We start from the raw sequence: 16935 nt of genomic DNA, 5'->3' as shown, positions 1-16935 counted from the left end.
GAACACCGGAAGGACTTTATAGGTAGGATAGGGCTTTTCAAAGAATGGCTTAAGGTTCAACAAAGATTTCGACCGAACCTGTGAATAGGTTGCCTACATATCCCAAGGTAGGAATCAGGTCGTGTATAGTTCAGGGCGAATGCCCCTAGTTTGAAGATAAATTGTTCGAAAGTTTATTGATTTTTCTTTTTTTTTTCTTCTTTCTGGAATAATTGACTTCTCTTCTTTAGGAACTTGTCCCCTTTTTTTTTTTTCCTGAAAGGATTGAATTTCTTTTTTTTTTTTTGGATTGATTGAATTGCTTTTCTTTTTTGAATTGACCGAACTCAGTTTAACCGAGCTGCCTACGTACCCCAGTGTAGGGATCAGGTCTCGCGTAGTTCGGGGCGAATGCCCCTAGTTTGATGGGTTTTCAAGAAAATTTCATTTAGGCTCGAAGGGTTTGCAAACCAGTATTCTTTTGACGTTAGGTTCTGATTTTGGGATTTATTCAGCCAAAGGAGGCCTTCCGATGTTCAGATTGGGAATCGATCTAGGTTACTAGAGTCCCTCTGGTACTGATTATTATTATTTTTTTTCATTTTTTTTTTTCGGAGTTTGACGGCATTTCAGGTAAGAGATAATGGATCTTCTTCTTTCAAGATTCTAATACGTGCTTTCGACTTTCATAGAGCGAAACTTGTTCTTTGACATCGTCCATTTATGGATTTGTAACTCTTGATATCTGATGACCACTTTTCAATACTTGCTCTTGAACTTCTTATCTTGAATTTGTTAGCTTCATGTTATGAATTTGAGAACCAAGGTCATTGATTGGAAATATGAAAGTTGTTTCCACTCCATGCCCTTTGCATAGCATATGATATTCACTTCATTCTTTCTTGAACCTTCTATCTGGGTCTTTCTCTTGGCATTAATGGTAACGCTTACTGGACCATCTTTTTATCCTCAAAATGGGTTTACCAATTCTTCACACTCTTCAGAGGGTAATGTATTTTCAATCGGCATTTACTGGATCAAGGTTTCAGTGCCAGTGTTTACCACTTTAATTTCATCTTTGAAAGGCTGAGATTGGCGCTCCTCCTCTTGTTCAAGTAATCGTTGTGACTCAAGTGGAGTTTCGTCAATTTTGTCCTCATTTGAGGAGGGAGTCTTATTTTAAGATCAGAAGCACACTTAAGAAATAGACACAAGTGAACTATTGGAACTGAAATTTTATTTAAAGAAAAAAATACTACATCTCACAACCTATCCTGAACATGTTCAGGATTCACAACTCTAAAAGAAAAGCAAAAGATAACTTGCCTGGACTAGGCATTAACCTTGAACTGTAGAACCGGACTCAACAATTGTACTGACCATGATGGCTGACTCAAAATAAAATAATAAACGACTAAAACTTTAACTGCCGCAACTGTCTAGCTTCGGAGGCTCGGCGAAAGCTGGCTCATAAATGGTACTTTCAACTTCTGATTCTTTTCATTGCAACCGGACCTGTGCCCCTTTGAACCTTCAGTTATTTAAGCATTGCGAACGGCTGGCGGCAGTATTGCATGATTTGATAATGGGTTATTGGTAGCAACGGGACTTGGCTCAAACACAAGGCTTTTATTGTCGAGCAACCTCTGGATTCTGAATTTTAGGGCAATGCAATTATCAGTGAGATGGCCAGAATTTCTATGGTATTCGCAGTGTTGATCTGTTCGCCAATTTGCTGGTAAAGGATTAGGAAGAGCCCTAATGTCGGGCAGGATTATGCGACCTGAGGCTAGACACTCCTTGAGTATCACAGATGGTGGAAGAGGGAGAGGGGTAAATTCTGTCTGGGCCTGTGGCCGAGGTGCGACAGCAGGTTGGGTATAATCCATTACCATGGGGTTCTGAGGTTTTGAAGGCTGAGGCTTGGAGCGGGAAAGGTTATTAATTTCAGCTGATGGAGGCTTCCTGAATTCTTTGGTATTCGGGTTACTTCGGTTGAACACACCTTGAGCCATAGCCTCCTCTATTTGGGTGCCTGCCACGATAAAGTGTTTGAAGTCCGGATAATACTGCAACGACATGTGATACTGGAGCTGGGGGGAAATATTTTTCATGATTATTTGGACCTGCTCTTCCTCAGAAGGGCGCTCCATCATCTGAGCTGCTATTCTCCTCCATCTTTTCACAAAGGTCAGAAAGGATTCCCTCAAATCTTGCTTTGTCCTTTCCAAATCCTTTCTGGTGATTTCTGTCCCGTCATCATATTTGAATTGCCTGATGAACTGCTCGCCGATATCCTTCCATGTCCTGTAACGAGTCTTGTCCAAGACCATGAACCACCTCCTGGCAACCTTGGTTAGGGAAACCGGGAACAATTGAGCCATTTGCTCAGAAGATAAGCCTTGAGGCTGACACATGATGGTGAACATTTGCAAATGTGTGATTGGACAACCCACACCATCATATTTATCAAAGTCCGGCATTTGAAAATTGGCTGGGAGACGGATTTCTGGGAACAGTGTGAGGTCACTTGGATTGAAACCACCCTGGTCCTGAAACTGAATGTCCTGAACCTTCCTGGTAAGACTTTCTAATTTCTCCATAACTACTTTATCAACCATGGACTGAGAAGGCCTGCTGCGATCTTCGCTGTACTGCTCTTTTTCAAAATCTTCTTCAGTTTTGTCAGGGATAGGAATGAACACTGGCTGGGCATGTGCGGCTGAAGTAACTGTATGGTGCATGGACCCTTTATCTTTGGACAACGATGGCCCCAACTTTTCAGAAAGCTGGGCCTTGATAACTTGGTTCTCTTCTTTGAGTTCTTGAAGCTGCCGGAGAATCAAGGTGAGAGTATCGGTAATAGCAGCGGGTGGAAGACTACTGTTCTGGTTTTCTGCCATTGGGGAGGATGAGGATGGGAAAGAAGGAGATGCTGGGGTCCTCAGAGAAGGTGGCGGGGAGACAGATTTCCTCTGCAATCGAGAAGAGATCCGAACCCAAGGAATAGTAGGGTTAGCTATGGTGTTTAGTGCCCTGTCATGGAAATAATGAACACGAGGTATATGAGCTTGACATTCATGGAGTGTTTCTTCTCAATGACTGAAAAATATTACACATTTAAGCAAGTAATTGGGACAATAGAATGAATCCAAATGATGAGGGGAATGCCCTTAGTTCAAGGATTATGAGAGTAAACTCTGAAGGATTTAGCAGAAATATTCTTGAAAAAGGTAGCCCCTAGAGGAGGAAGAGATCAAGGGTACAGGCAAGATTGGATCATCAAGATTGCACGATCAAATGATTGAGACACAATTTCCGCCAATGAAGACACAATCGAATCCCACAAGAGACGAATGATAGACACATGATCAAAATGTGAGATTGCATAGGATTACTTTCAACGGGTAGATCAAGAATAACTAATCCTATGAGATCTTTGGAAATGATGGGATTTATATCCTAACCCCAAAGGAAAAGTTTTTAGTCTTCGCACATTTTAACAGTGTTACCTGAAGGCATCAACCCTAATTCTAATCTAGCGGAGTGGAGAGAGGATCTCGACTCATGACTTTGTTTGTGTACCTAGGACCGATCGTAGCCATTGGAAGATGGACTACGGCCTAATCTAGACACAAATGGGTAAGATATCCTAAACTAGGCTCACACATGTGGTGCACATGTGTTCGTATACTGCATGTATGTGTGGGTTAATCTAGGGGTAAGGCCAAGAGTCCCCTTAGCGCGAATCCATGTTCGATATACTGTACCAGTGTCCGGCGTATCAGTACGTGAACAAGAGATCCGTTTACGCACCATAAAGGTACTAGGCTAAGGGTGGAATGCTTCTCTAGCACAGAGGCACCAGGTGATGAAATCCCAGTCAACCATGCTAGATAACACTCCGGGTTCCTAAAATAGGACGTGTGTGCATGTGAAATGCAAGGGTTTAGATGCAAGTGATGTAAGTGTGTGCAATAAGTTCGCGCAATCTATGATGCCTTCAGGTTTTGTTAAATTAAGTTCGAGTAAAATGTGATGAGAAAATAAAACGAGACAAACTAATCTAACAAGTATAGAGTTTTTATGAGCCAGTTAAATTAAATTCAAATGAATTATCTTTTGAAATTTTAATGAAGTTAGGTGGTCCCCAGCAGAGTCGCCAGACTGTGGGACATGATCCCGCGAGAGGGGCGTGGGGCGCGAGCCGCCGCGCTCTCTCTCTTGGTCTCTCGTACCCACGCGATTGGCGTGTGCATTTTAATGTTGATTTGAATTAATCTTTCCTGTGAACTTGGGATCACTAAGGCAATCCGAATTCCACACGAAAGAGACTGACAGAGTCGCCACCTAGATGTGGGATCTAGGACCCGTAATTAACCAGAAATCTAGACTCGCTACCTGGTTACGAGAATGGAAGGTATGGGGAGTTATCCGCCACATGCACCATTCCTGCCCGATAATCGGTCTTCGATTCCAAAAGCTAATTCTTTTAAATTTATTTTAAATGGCTCATTCAACTCTATGTTAATGTGCGAACTAAGTGACATGCATCCTATGATCTAATTTTAATGTGAATCCTAGATGTGTATCTTGATTTATTAATTTGTCTGGATTCATTCTAAGTGAAAGTTCTCCTAGAATTCTAATTTCATGGAAAATCCTAAGTGATTTGATTAAGCATTTACAAGAAAATTAATATACAAAACACCACAATTTGTTTGTGGTGCCGACTCGCGGGTGGTATGCCATCAGACATCCAAGCTGCCTACGTACCCAAGCCTCACTGGGATCAGAGTCGACGTAGTTCGGTGCACCTAAGCCAAGCTACTTATGCCTAACTCAACTAGGACACCGACCTAGACAGAATTGACTGTTTCAACAGTTTTGAGAGAAGTTATTTAATTCAAGTTGAGGATTTTATTATCTTAGGATTTCATCTGAGATGCTATATGATTCTTATCTAAATGCAAATTGTTCCTTAGACTAATGCAGGTTTGCCTACATCCTAGGTTACTAGGCTCGTCTTAAGGAAAGATTGGGTGACTAGTGTGACTAGACCTATGGCACGGTTGTTATACATAACAAGCGTCCGTGATGAGGCTGGACTCCTAACTCTAGGACTCCCTAAAACTTAGGACACGACACAACACTAGTGTTCCTAAATTGGGTTCTAATGGTTCTTAGATTGGAAACCATAATCCAATGGTTCCGGAAGACTCGAGACAAATCAATTCAAATTCTTGAAGTTAATTAATTTCAGATTTCATGGATTTTCGATTTATGGACACTTGAGGATTACCAATGGTTCTAGGGTTCACCAATTTCGGCCCAGAATAGCATCCAAGGAAGGGAATCGTGCGTTCTTTCCTTGCGCAATTTAATACTTAGGTTATAACATCTTATTGCCTGGCATATCTCAGGATTTCCGTGGACAGTAACCTCGGAGCCAACAACATGCTATAGCTTAAGTATTCAAATTGTCAAAGATCGGTTGCAATTGGGATACGATTATGGATGCACTGACCATTTTTCCAGGGAATTCTAATGATCCTAAGATTTCTGTTTCAATGGATTAAGGAGTTAATGTGTGACAGAGATTTAAGGTTCTTTAGAAATATTCAGATGATTTTCAATTAATTTCGGATTTTCAATGAATTTTATCAATTTTAAACATATGAGTGATTTTACAAGTGAAATTGTAGCAAACGAATTCGAAATGAGTTGAAATTTCTACAGCAGCAAGATATGATGAAATGTAGCTTATGGAAAGAGTTTTACAGATTTTTACATTAAGCTCATATTTAATTTCGATTTAACAATTGATTGACCAGATTGCACAAATAACACAGAAACCACTAGAAATATGAATCTAAATTCAATGAAATTTCTACATTAATAAGATATAAGTAAAAATAACATACTGAGAAATTTTCATGAATTTTGGAAACCATTTACTATCAGTTTCAGATTTTTTAATTTTCAGACCAGATTATGAATTAACCCTACATCCCATATGAAAACAGATCCAAATCACTTGAAACTTTTACAGTAACTAGAAATGTGAGATTGAAGACTACTGTAAAAATTTTAAGAATTTTAGTTGTGATCTGATGTCAGTAACAATTCCTCCAAAAGCTGGTAAATTTCAAAGAAAGCATAAAATAATATACCAAACAAATTCTCAAAATTCTCAAAATTTCATGGTGGAATGTACTGGTATCATATTAGTTTCCCACGAAATTTCATTAATTTTGGAATTCATTTAGTATATATTTTATTTTCGAAACACTCATGGAGATCATGATTTTGAGCATACATATTTAATTTTCAACTAAATCCAATTAAATACTAAAAATCATGCAAATATACCAAATAATTCTAGAAAAATCTAAAAATTAAGTACCTACCTGTGATCGAAATCCTCGCCGAATCCGAGAGCCGAAAAATTCGAAAATCGCACCGCCGCTTGATCCGCTTCCGCTTTCTTTCTCTTTTTCTTTGTTTTATTTTCTTTTATATTTTTTTTTTATATGGAACAAGGGAGAGAGATGGGGAGAAACAAATAAGGAGAGAAAGTAGATAATGATAGTGTGAGAGTGAGAGAGTGAGAGATATTGAGGGAGAGAAAGAGAAAATTATCCAAAAACAATGTGTTCCTTTTTCTTTTTTTCCTCCTCTCATCACCTCTCTTTATATAGTGAAAAACTTAGTGGAGAGGTGGAAATAAACAATGAGAATGGTGGGTGTGGTGGAGAATAATGGAAATAAACAATGAGAATGGTGGGTGTGGTGGAGAATAATGGAATATATAATGGTAATGGTGGGAATTGTGGTGGGGAATAATGGAATATATAATGTGAATGGTGGGTGTGGTGGAGAATAATGGAAATAAACAATGGTAATTGTGGGAATGGTGGTGGGAATAATGGAATATATAATGGTAATGGTGGGAATGGTGGTGGGAATAATGGAATATATAATGGTAATGGTGGGAATGGTGGTGGGAATAATGGAATATATAATGGTAATGGTGGGAATGGTGGTGGGGATAATGGAATATATAATGGTAATGGTGGGAATGGTGGTGGGGATAATGGAATATATAATGGTAATGGAGATAATGGTGTTATTTTAAAGGGAAAAATGAAGTTAGTGGAAATGGTAGAGAAAGTTAAGTCATGCTAATGGTGAGTCCCACATCAGCGGGTTCCGCACAAGCGGGTCCCACATCAGCGGGCCCTACACAAGCGGGTCCCACACAAACGGGTCCCACATCAGCGGGTCCCACACAAACGGGTCCCACACTAGCAGGTCCCACACTAGCAGGTCCCACACCAGCGGGTCCCACACAAACGGGTACAAATTCTCCCTAGTTTAGATTTTTCTGAATAATCCTTCTCAACATTTAGCGGGAAAATGCGAAACACGACGGAAATGACCAAAAATATTTAGAAATGTAACAAACGGATGCGGGAAAGAAAGACATTGGAAAACCGACGGAAAACAAACCCTAATTTCTTTATCGATTAAGGTAGAGCAAAATGGGGTGTCTACACTTATCATTCAAATATATATATATATATATGAGGAAAAGGATTGTACGCTCAACCGTCTGTAACTTTGGTGCGGAAGAGTTTTAAATCGTGTTTTCATTGGTCGAAATTTGGGGCCCACCGTGCGATTGAAAACCCAAAATAACACACCTTCGTATACAGTAGCAGATGGGAGGGAAAAAAAAAACCCAAAAAAACCCCATCTTCCACGACAGTAGCTTCTGCGAGGGAAAGGAAACCCAAAAAATCTGCAGATTCTCTCGCTCTCTCTCCGATTCCGGCCGGCCCCAAAAAAACCCACCTTCGTCGACAGTAGCAGATGCGAGGGAAAAAAGAACCCAAAAAATCTGCAAGGTCTCTCGCCCTCTCTCCGACTCTGGCCGGCTCTCTTCCTCTCTCCGACTCCCGCGAAGTTCTCTCTCCCTCTCTCCAACAGGTGTGTCTTTTTTCTTGTTTTTTTTTTTGGGTTTAGTTCTATTCTAGGGTTTGTAATGGGTTCTTGTTACTGATTTGTTGTGGTATGAAGGGAAAAAGACCCTAAATCAGTAGCAAGAGGGTTTTCTTTGTGTGGATTAAATACATGGATTTAGGATTTGTTTTTAACACAAGAGACCCTAAAAATCTAGGTTCTCTTACTCATTTTGTTCACTGATTTATGGTTTTTTGCTATTGATTTTTTGTGGATTGAAGACGTGGATTTAGGGTTTATTATTTTTCCTCTTTTTGTGGATTGAAGACATATGAAAAAGAATTCATGCCAGCCATATTCAGAATGTCCCTATCAGGCAAGCCCTCAAGTCCCAAAAAATCTCTGGTCAACCCACCCTTTCCACCACTTACCAAACCTTCACCATTATTTTGATGGTTTTTTGAAAAATTTCCTTCGCTTTGTGAACCCAACAACACTCATTTGAGAAGAGGAGCTGATGATGATGCTGCCTGGTCCATAAAATTTATGTTTGGCTGTTGATACTCGTATCCCCGTCCCAGGAGAGAAGTAAATTTAGAAAAGAAAGATTTATACATGTTCCTAAAAAATTTACATGTTCCTATCTCTTAATGTTGTGAATTTTAATTTGTGGGTTTACTGTTGATCCACCCTATATTTGGAACATCATCATGTGCATCACCTTTAATATTGTGCTGAAGGACATTTCATCATGTTTGAACCAAACATTTATTTTGTTGTGATGGAATGATGATTTTTTATTTTTTATTTTTTTTTGAAAGATGATGGAATGATGACTTCTGCCACTGGTATTTGATGATTATATGGTCCTTACATTTCTATTTGCTTTCTTTAGCTGTGTATGCTTCCATGTCAAGAATCACCATTATAAGAAAATCTTCCTTCACCACATAACAGGCATGCATCTTTTTGGCATAATCTGTTCAGACTCATAATCTGTTCAGACAGTTCCTTTTCTGTTTATTCTTCTATTTGAATCTTCAACTCTTAATTACCAAAATTTATAGACACATTATTTATCAGGTCCTTATTATAGTTGCTGATTTCTTTATGGACAGGATTTTGTAGGTTCGATCTTCCTATAGAGCTGGCGAGCTTTTTGTTCAGAGCATGGTGAGAGCTGAAAGGGCTAAACAAAGCCCTTCCAGCTTAGATGTTTGATGATTATAGTTGGTGATTTCTTTATGGACATGAAGACTACTCTTGCTCAATTCGTCTACAACGATTACATGGATTGAGGGTTTCTTAAATCTAAGGTTTGAAGTTGCTTTCTTTGATGTATCTTTGATTAATTTTCATGTTGTTTGACGGATATATTTATCATATTTTCATGTTTTTAGATAGCTAAAATGTATCCAAGTTCTTCGCAACCAAGTGGGGTACCTATTGAGCGAGGTGATGGTAGACCCTGTGCTTTGGTTGACGATGCTTTGTCGCAAGCATGCGGCCTAGCTATTGAAGAAGTTGATGCTCGTGGTTTACTTATGGTTGATGATGGTATAAATGTGGATGAAGATCATCTTGAATGGGCAGAGACAGATGTGAATGACATAGATGAGGTTGGCAGTGGTACATTTAGTACACCCAAAAAGGTTGATGGTGAGAAGGGTGTTGTGAATACGCCTTTTGTGGGACAGGCGTTTGATAGATGGGAATCTGCCTATGATTTTTACAATGCTTATGGACTGGCCACTGGATTTGGGGTACGGAAGTCCAGTACATCCTCTTCGATGAAGACAAATGAGGTCATATCGAGGGCGTTTGTATGTGACAGAGAGGGGCTGAAAAGGGAAAGGGATAAGGGCAAGATAGATAATGCTAAGGAAATGAGGGAGCGTCGCATTGTGCGCCTAAATTGTAAAGCTAGGATGATCATCAAACATAGAGATGAGAAGTGGGTAGTGAAAACTTTTGAAGACATCCATTCTTATGAGCTGACCTCCCTACTGAAAACCAAAATGCTTCGTTCCCATAATCGATTTCATAAGAGTGAAGGTACTAAGGCTTTGATAGATTGTCCGAATGAGACACAAATGCCTAAATCTAAGATTGTAAAGGCCATTAATTCGACCCACGATGGAGTAACAGGTGGGCTGTCAATAAATCAAGTTATTGCCCATTTGAGAGCAAAAAGAAATAATAATTTGGGGCAAGAAGCAGTCATAGTGGCCAACCATCTGCAAAAGAAACGATCGGAAGACCCAAACTTCTTTTTCTCGATGGAGTTAGACACGGATGGGACCTTCCGATCCATGTTCTGGGCTGACGCTAGGGCGAGGGATGCATACATGATATTCAACGATGTCATTGTTTTTTATGTTACCTATAAAACAAATAGACTCTCTCTGCCATTTGCACCATTTACAGGATTGAACCACCACAAACAGTCAACCCTTTTCGGAGCTGCACTGCTAGCCGACGAGACAGATGAGACATTTTGTTGGGTATTTGAGCAGTGGTTGACGTGCATGCATGGTAGAGCTCCGGGTGTAATAATTACTGATATGGACTTGGCTATGAAAAATGCGATTAAAATAGTTTTTCCAGATACACGCCATAGGTTTTGCGAGTGGCACATATGGAAGCATCTACTTGAGAAAGTTGTAGAAATGCGGGATACCGATAGTGATTTTTACCGTGATTATAATCGGTGTTTTCATTCGAAAAAAATAGAGTGTGAGGACAAATGGCAAGATTTGGTGGTCAATTATGGAATTTGTAGGAATGAATGGTTGTCTAGGATGTGGGAGCAACGAGAGCATTGGATGCGGGCATATTGGAGAACCACTTTCACTGCAGGCATGAAATCAAGTCAGCGCAGCGAAAGCATGAATTCCTTCTTTGACGGATATGTGAACAACAACACCGGGTTACATGAGTTCTTGACTGCTTATGAAAGGGCACTTGTTCAACGCCGTAAAACCGAAGCCGAAGAAGATTTCAAGTCAAAATATTCGATTCCTAAGATGCAAACGAATACCCCATTGGAAGAAGAGGCCGGTAAATTCTATACGAGTATTATCTTTAACAAATTTCATAATGAGTTGAAGGGTAGTAACAACTGTTGGCATGATCAGTTGAGCAGTGAAGGTACAGTGGAAGAGTATTCTGTAGGTCTTAAAACTGATCAGAAGAGTAGATGGTGCAGGGTACAATATGACGATTCTGACGGAGTGACCGCGAGATGTGAGTGTGCTATGTTTGAGATGGAAGGGATATTATGTCAACATATCCTTCGGATTTTTGACCTTAAGCAATTGAGAATGGTCCCTGAGCGTTACATGTTAAGGAGGTGGTCTATTGAGGCTAGATATCGAGAGGGGGGTGTATTACCTACAAGCACACAAGAGACTAATGGCATGAATCCCTTTAAGAGGTGGTGCCTAATCTCAACATGGCAACGACTTCTAGATGGACCAGGTAAGAAGGATGATGTAATGAAAAATATGGAAGATTTTTGCAGTGCACTTTGGGTTGAAGAAGAAGTCAGGAAGAAAGATGAGTTGGTGGAAAGTGAGTTACCAGTCATTGGTAGCGAAGTCCAGTCTAACATTTGTGTCAATCCAATGCCTGAAATTACTATTCGAGACCCCCCAGTTGCGAAGACGAAGGGCCGACCGAAGAATGCTACACGTTTGAAATCTAACATAGAGACCTCTGCAACTCAACCAAAGAAGAGAACGTGCAAATCCTGTGGGGAACAAGGACATTATGCCTTAACTTGTAAAAAGAACTCCAATGTCTGTACATGTTGCTTGTTTAAGTTATAAGTTTCTTAAAGTAGTCATTAATAATAATTTGTTCTTGTGTTTGGTAATAGAAACATAACAGAAAGTGGCCAGGGAAAGAAGATGTAGAGGAGGAGGAGGAGGAGGAGGTGGAGGGGTAGACGCTGAGTAGGTTAGTATGTGTTTCTTTTATTTCGAGTTCTTATGTGTTTTTTCCCCTGTAAATGAACCCCTGTAACTTGAGCATTATGTGTTGGATGGAAAGGGTAGCCCCAATTGCTATATTCATTGCAGGTAGCCCCTTCACGAGTCCAAAATTTAACCCGCGCAAGGGTCCGTTGTACGCTGCTTGATTATGGGACCGTTCAGGCATTGTGCCCAATGAGTTCATAATTTTGTTTTTTCAATTACAAAGGTCCTAACCGCAATGAAGTTCAACTTTCTTTTTTTTATTTTCAAATACAATAACTGGACATTTTTGGGTCCATCATTTTGTGTTGGTTTTGCAATTTGAGGAAATGTTTGCTGCAGGGTGGGTTTGTTCAGAGCATGGTGAGAGCTGAAAGGGCTAAACAAAGGGTGAAGACTACTCTTGCTCAATTCGTTTACAACGATCACAGGGTGAAGACGTGTCAAAAGCATGCAAGTTCTAACTGGATGTTTCCTTGCCAAGGGTAACAATTTGATCTGTTGATGCTGTCATGTTCTCTTCCCTTTTCCCCTCTGTTGTTGCTATACTGCATTGTTAGCTTAGAATGCATTGGAGCAGAACTGTTCACTTTAATGGAACAGGTATCTGTCAAATGCTGATTCGCCACCAAACTGCGAATCATTGCCAATGAACCAGGTGCGCAACTCAAAGCTGGAAAATAACTGTTTCAAGTCACACCCACATGCATCACATTTGAAGAGCCCGAATTTGGTGAAGGAAGGCTTTATTCTGTAGGATGATATCAAAATGGAATAACTCAGTTATGTTTATGTAGAAAGTTAATTTATGTGTTTATTGTGGCATATGATGGAATTCTAGATTCCTTTGACCTTGTATTCCATTTTACATTCTGTTCAAAAGTGAATTATTTTTAGACATCTTTCTGTAGCTGATTTTGTTGATTTTTCTTAGTCGGTTGCATTGACACAATTCCATCGATGGATGCAGTTTATGCTATTTTCGGAAGTGTGGTATTGTCCAATAAACCTTTTGACTCCCTTCTAGTGTTTTGTTGGGTAGTTTTATGTAGTTTCTCATGCACTGAAACTGAGTCATGTTGAACCTTCTTGAAACAGCTTATGCTCAACTGTGGGTTCTTTGTGTTCTTGCTCTGACCCCCGAATGGTTTTAGTGTTTGTATTACAAAAATGGGTGCCCTTGGTTCATTACAATGCTACTTTCTTTTTAGTGGTTTGATGAGTAAATACCAAATAACTGAGTACTTACAAAACTACTTTGAGGAGTCCATGTTTAAGAATGGCTGTATTAAGAATAGTCACAAGAAATGCAAAGTAAGGTGGGTGGTTTCCATCAATTTTCCGCTGGTGGAAGAGGAAACGACCGTGAGAAAGAACCAAAAAAAAAAAAAGAGAGTAGAGAATGTAGGTTGAATCCACCCTGGATGGCAACAAAACAAGCAATCAAGGTGTATTTGACAGAAAAATGCCCACATTTAGGCCCTACTCGTTTTGGGATTGTGGCAACCGATTGTCAGTTAGTTTTGAGCCCAAAAATAGGTTGGAGGCTGACAATCGGTTGTCATAATATCAAACGAACAGGGCCTAAGAATTTTAACGGCTAGAGAAATTTACTTAGACCAAATGAAGCAAAACATAAATGAGAAATTTACTAGTAAGGCCATCCCCGTTACCTTTTCCCCAAAACCACTGGAGCAAATGAATTTCTAGTTGGCCATGATAATAATGTGCAAATTTCCAAACCAACTCATGATGATTGAAACATATGGACGTCAAAATACCAAAACAAGCAAAATACCCTCATAACAGAAAAAAACAAAAATACATTTAGATGTATTTATATGTCGTTGATTGCTTGTTGAAATGCCCGATAGAGCTCCGCAGAGAACCCAATTCCTCCTTCAAACTCATGGTATTTAGTATTTACAAACAATTTCATACAACCGAGGTCCTCCATACTCTTCACTGAATGTACTGCCTTGTCTCTAACACGGACACTCACCTGCATAAAATCCGATAAATATAGAACACCAGTATCAATATATTTTTTCTTTTGAAACTCACCAGTATTCAATAATTTAGCGATTAAAAAAAAATGATAGAGACACATGCAGATCTAATGCGACAAAAATAAGAACCCTAGAAAAAAGACATAATCGAAAATAGATCAGAAAATAGCCAAACTTACCTGGGATTAAAGATCAGTAAAGATCGATCCCTTTTGAAGGTCCAAGAAAGGGAAATTGAGATCAGATCTTGTCGCTTTTACGAGAATCCGGTGGCGCCCGCCGGAGAAGGACGAGCCGCGTCGGAGAGAGAGAGAGTAGAGTCGGAGAGAGAGAGTAGAGTCCGAGAAGGAGGTTTTGGGTTTTCCTCTTCTCACAGTAGAAAGGGGTTTTGGGTTTTTCTCTTCTCCTCTTGTCTGTAGAAAGGGGTTTTGGGTTTTGTTTTCTTTATACCCAAAAAAATGGAAAACAACATACCTGTGAGTTGAAGCCGGTGGCGCCCGTCGGAGAAGGAGGTGGCGCCCGCCGGAGAAGGACGAGCCGCGTCAGATAGAGAGAGAGTAGAGTCGGAGAAGGAGGTTTTGGGTTTTCCTCTTCTCACAGTAGAAAGGGGTTTTGGGTTTTTCTCTTCTCCTCTTGTCTGTAGAAAGGGGTTTTGGGTTTTGTTTTCTTTATACCCAAAAAAATGGAAAACAACATACCTGTGAGTTGAAGCCGGTGGCGCCCGTCGGAGAAGGAGGTGGCGCCCGCCGGAGAAGGACGAGCCGCGTCAGATAGAGAGAGAGTAGAGTCGGAGAAGGAGGTTTTGGGTTTTCCTCTTCTCACAGTAGAAAGGGGTTTTGGGTTTTGTTTTCTTTATACCCAAACAAATGGAAAACAACATACCTGTGAGTTGAAGCCGGTGGCGCCCGTCGGAGAAGGAGGTGGCGCCCGCCGGAGAAGGACGAGCCGCGTCAGATAGAGAGAGAGTACAGTCGGAGAAGGAGGTTTTGGGTTTTCCTCTTCTCACAGTAGAAAGGGGTTTTTGATTTTTCTCTTCTTCTCTTGTCTGTAGAAAGGGGTTTTGGGCTTTGTTTTCTTTATTTCGACGCGCGACGATTTGCGTGGGCCCAATGACATTTTTCACTCTACCGCACCAATTTTACAAACGCTCGACCGTATAATCCTTTTCCTCTATATATATATATATATATATATATATATATATATATATATATATATATATATATATATAAACACTCATAAGATTAAAGGTAGAAAAAAAGAAGAAGCAAACAACAGTACTTGAGAGACCTTTCATAAGGAGCAAAATAAAAGAGGCACGAACTTGATTCAAAGAGACCTCAAATAGATAATAAAAAAAATATATATATATATATATATATATATATATATATATATATATATATATATATATATGAGGAAACTGTTGGTGAGCTTAAGCTCACCAAACTTATGGTGAGCTAGCTTGCCCAATCACATGGGTCCCACATTTTGGGGAGTGATCCAAACCATTCATTTGCAAGGCCTTATCATAGATAGGGAGTGTACCAAAAATCAGCTCCGTAGGATCATCCTAACCCCTCCATTTGTGGAGGACAAAAATGGGGCAGATTTGTGTCTGTCCATTTTTGTCCTCCACAAATGGAGGGGTTAGGATGATCCCATGGAGCTGATTTTTGGTACACCCCCCATCTATGTAAGGGACTTTCAAATGAATGGTTTGGATCATCCTAACAAAGTGGGCCCCCATGTGATTGGGCAAGCTAGCTCACCATAAGTTTGGTGAGCTTAAGCTCACCAACAGTTTCCTCTATATATATATATATATATATATACAGATCCTTGCTTATAAAAATCAAATCGCATTTTGAATGATTTTGAGCATAAATTTCAAACCTAATTAAAGAATCAAATCATCTCTCTAAGCTTTTATCATGATTTTCGATATAATCAAGCTAAGAAAAATGAACAAATCACAGGAAAGCCGTATTCTCTGTTTTCTTCCTTGATCGGAGCTGATCGGAGCTTTGCCGGAGGCTAGCCGGAGAAAATGGGTTTTGGCCGGAACTCAAGCTCACCGGAGGAGGTGGATTTGCCGGAGAAGAGGAGATCGGAGAGGAAGAAGAAAGTGCGATCGGAGGGAAAACAATGGCCGGAATCCGGCAGAGGTTCGATCGAAGAAGAAAAGAAAAGGGTTTGGGTTTTGATATTTGGGGATTTCTCTCTTTCGAACGAATTTTTTTTAGAAAAAAATGAATTTCATCTGTTTGTAACGAAAAGCGGGTTTTATATAAGAATATGCCAAATTCGCACCCCCTCTATTACCTTGGACAGCCCCATCTAGGATAATCCACCCCCCTTTTGTGGTTTACACTACGGACACTCTCCCATCTCGTTCGCTAGGCAAACGCGCTCGGAATTTGACGAAATTTTATAAGGACCTCGGTGGGACTCTAAGCAAGCTTAGGGTGAAGTTTGGGACCCTAGCTGATTGATTTGGTTGGGTTTTTGCTCCAACATGGAGGCTCAGGGTACGGTCAAAATGGGGTGTCTACAGGTTATCTTCACCTAATCCATATTTTTATCTCTTATCTTATCACTGTCACCTTCCTTTTTTTTATCTCTAAGTGCTTTATATAAGCACTAAATGTGATTAATGTAAGTCTCTGGGATTAGTGAAAATTCTTCATGGTATCAGAGCCTACGACCTTGGTTTTGTCTTCAAGGTCAATCTCTACTAGGCCAAGCGACACCAGAGAACTCTAAGTGCTTTATATAAGCACTAAATGTGATTAATGTAAGTCTCTGGGATTAGTGAAAATTCTACATGGGATCAGAGCCTACGACCTTGGTTTTGTCTTCAAGGTCAATCTCTACTAGGCCAAGCGACACCAGAGAATTGATCTGACCAGTCTGCTGGGCCAAGCGACACCAGAAGCTTGATCTGACCACTTCTCATGGTGTGACACAGTTCTCCGATCTGACCCCAAACGAATTTTGTCTCA

At 40.1% G+C, this 16935-nt stretch overlaps 1 protein-coding gene and 1 long non-coding RNA gene across 2 annotated transcripts; both read left to right on the top strand.

Moving 5' to 3' along the window:
• Nucleotides 1-9353: 9353 nt before the first annotated feature.
• Nucleotides 9354-11059, top strand: LOC143885960 (protein FAR1-RELATED SEQUENCE 5-like). Its single transcript, XM_077389987.1, has 2 exons — nt 9354-11004; nt 11055-11059. Exons 1-2 carry the CDS (start codon nt 9354-9356, stop codon nt 11057-11059), a joined length of 1656 nt encoding a protein of 551 aa, XP_077246102.1.
• Nucleotides 11060-11068: 9 nt separating this feature from the next.
• On the top strand, nt 11069-12813 carry LOC143886199 (uncharacterized). Its single transcript, XR_013253701.1, has 3 exons — nt 11069-11744; nt 11825-11904; nt 12264-12813. It is a non-coding gene; the product is annotated as an uncharacterized LOC143886199 (long non-coding RNA).
• Nucleotides 12814-16935: the final 4122 nt, after the last annotated feature.

This window comes from Tasmannia lanceolata, unplaced genomic scaffold, assembly GCF_043159265.1.
Source record: "Tasmannia lanceolata isolate RefF3 unplaced genomic scaffold, GAP_Taslan_0.1 ptg000011l, whole genome shotgun sequence".
Lineage (NCBI taxonomy): Eukaryota > Viridiplantae > Streptophyta > Magnoliopsida > Canellales > Winteraceae > Tasmannia > Tasmannia lanceolata.
This window is presented reverse-complemented; position numbering and strand designations above follow the sequence as displayed.

What these genes read in the sequence shown, in the direction of transcription:
- LOC143885960 (XM_077389987.1), top strand. Translation starts at nt 9,354, where the DNA reads ATGTATCCAAGTTCTTCGCAACCAAGTGGGGTACCTATTGAGCGAGGT.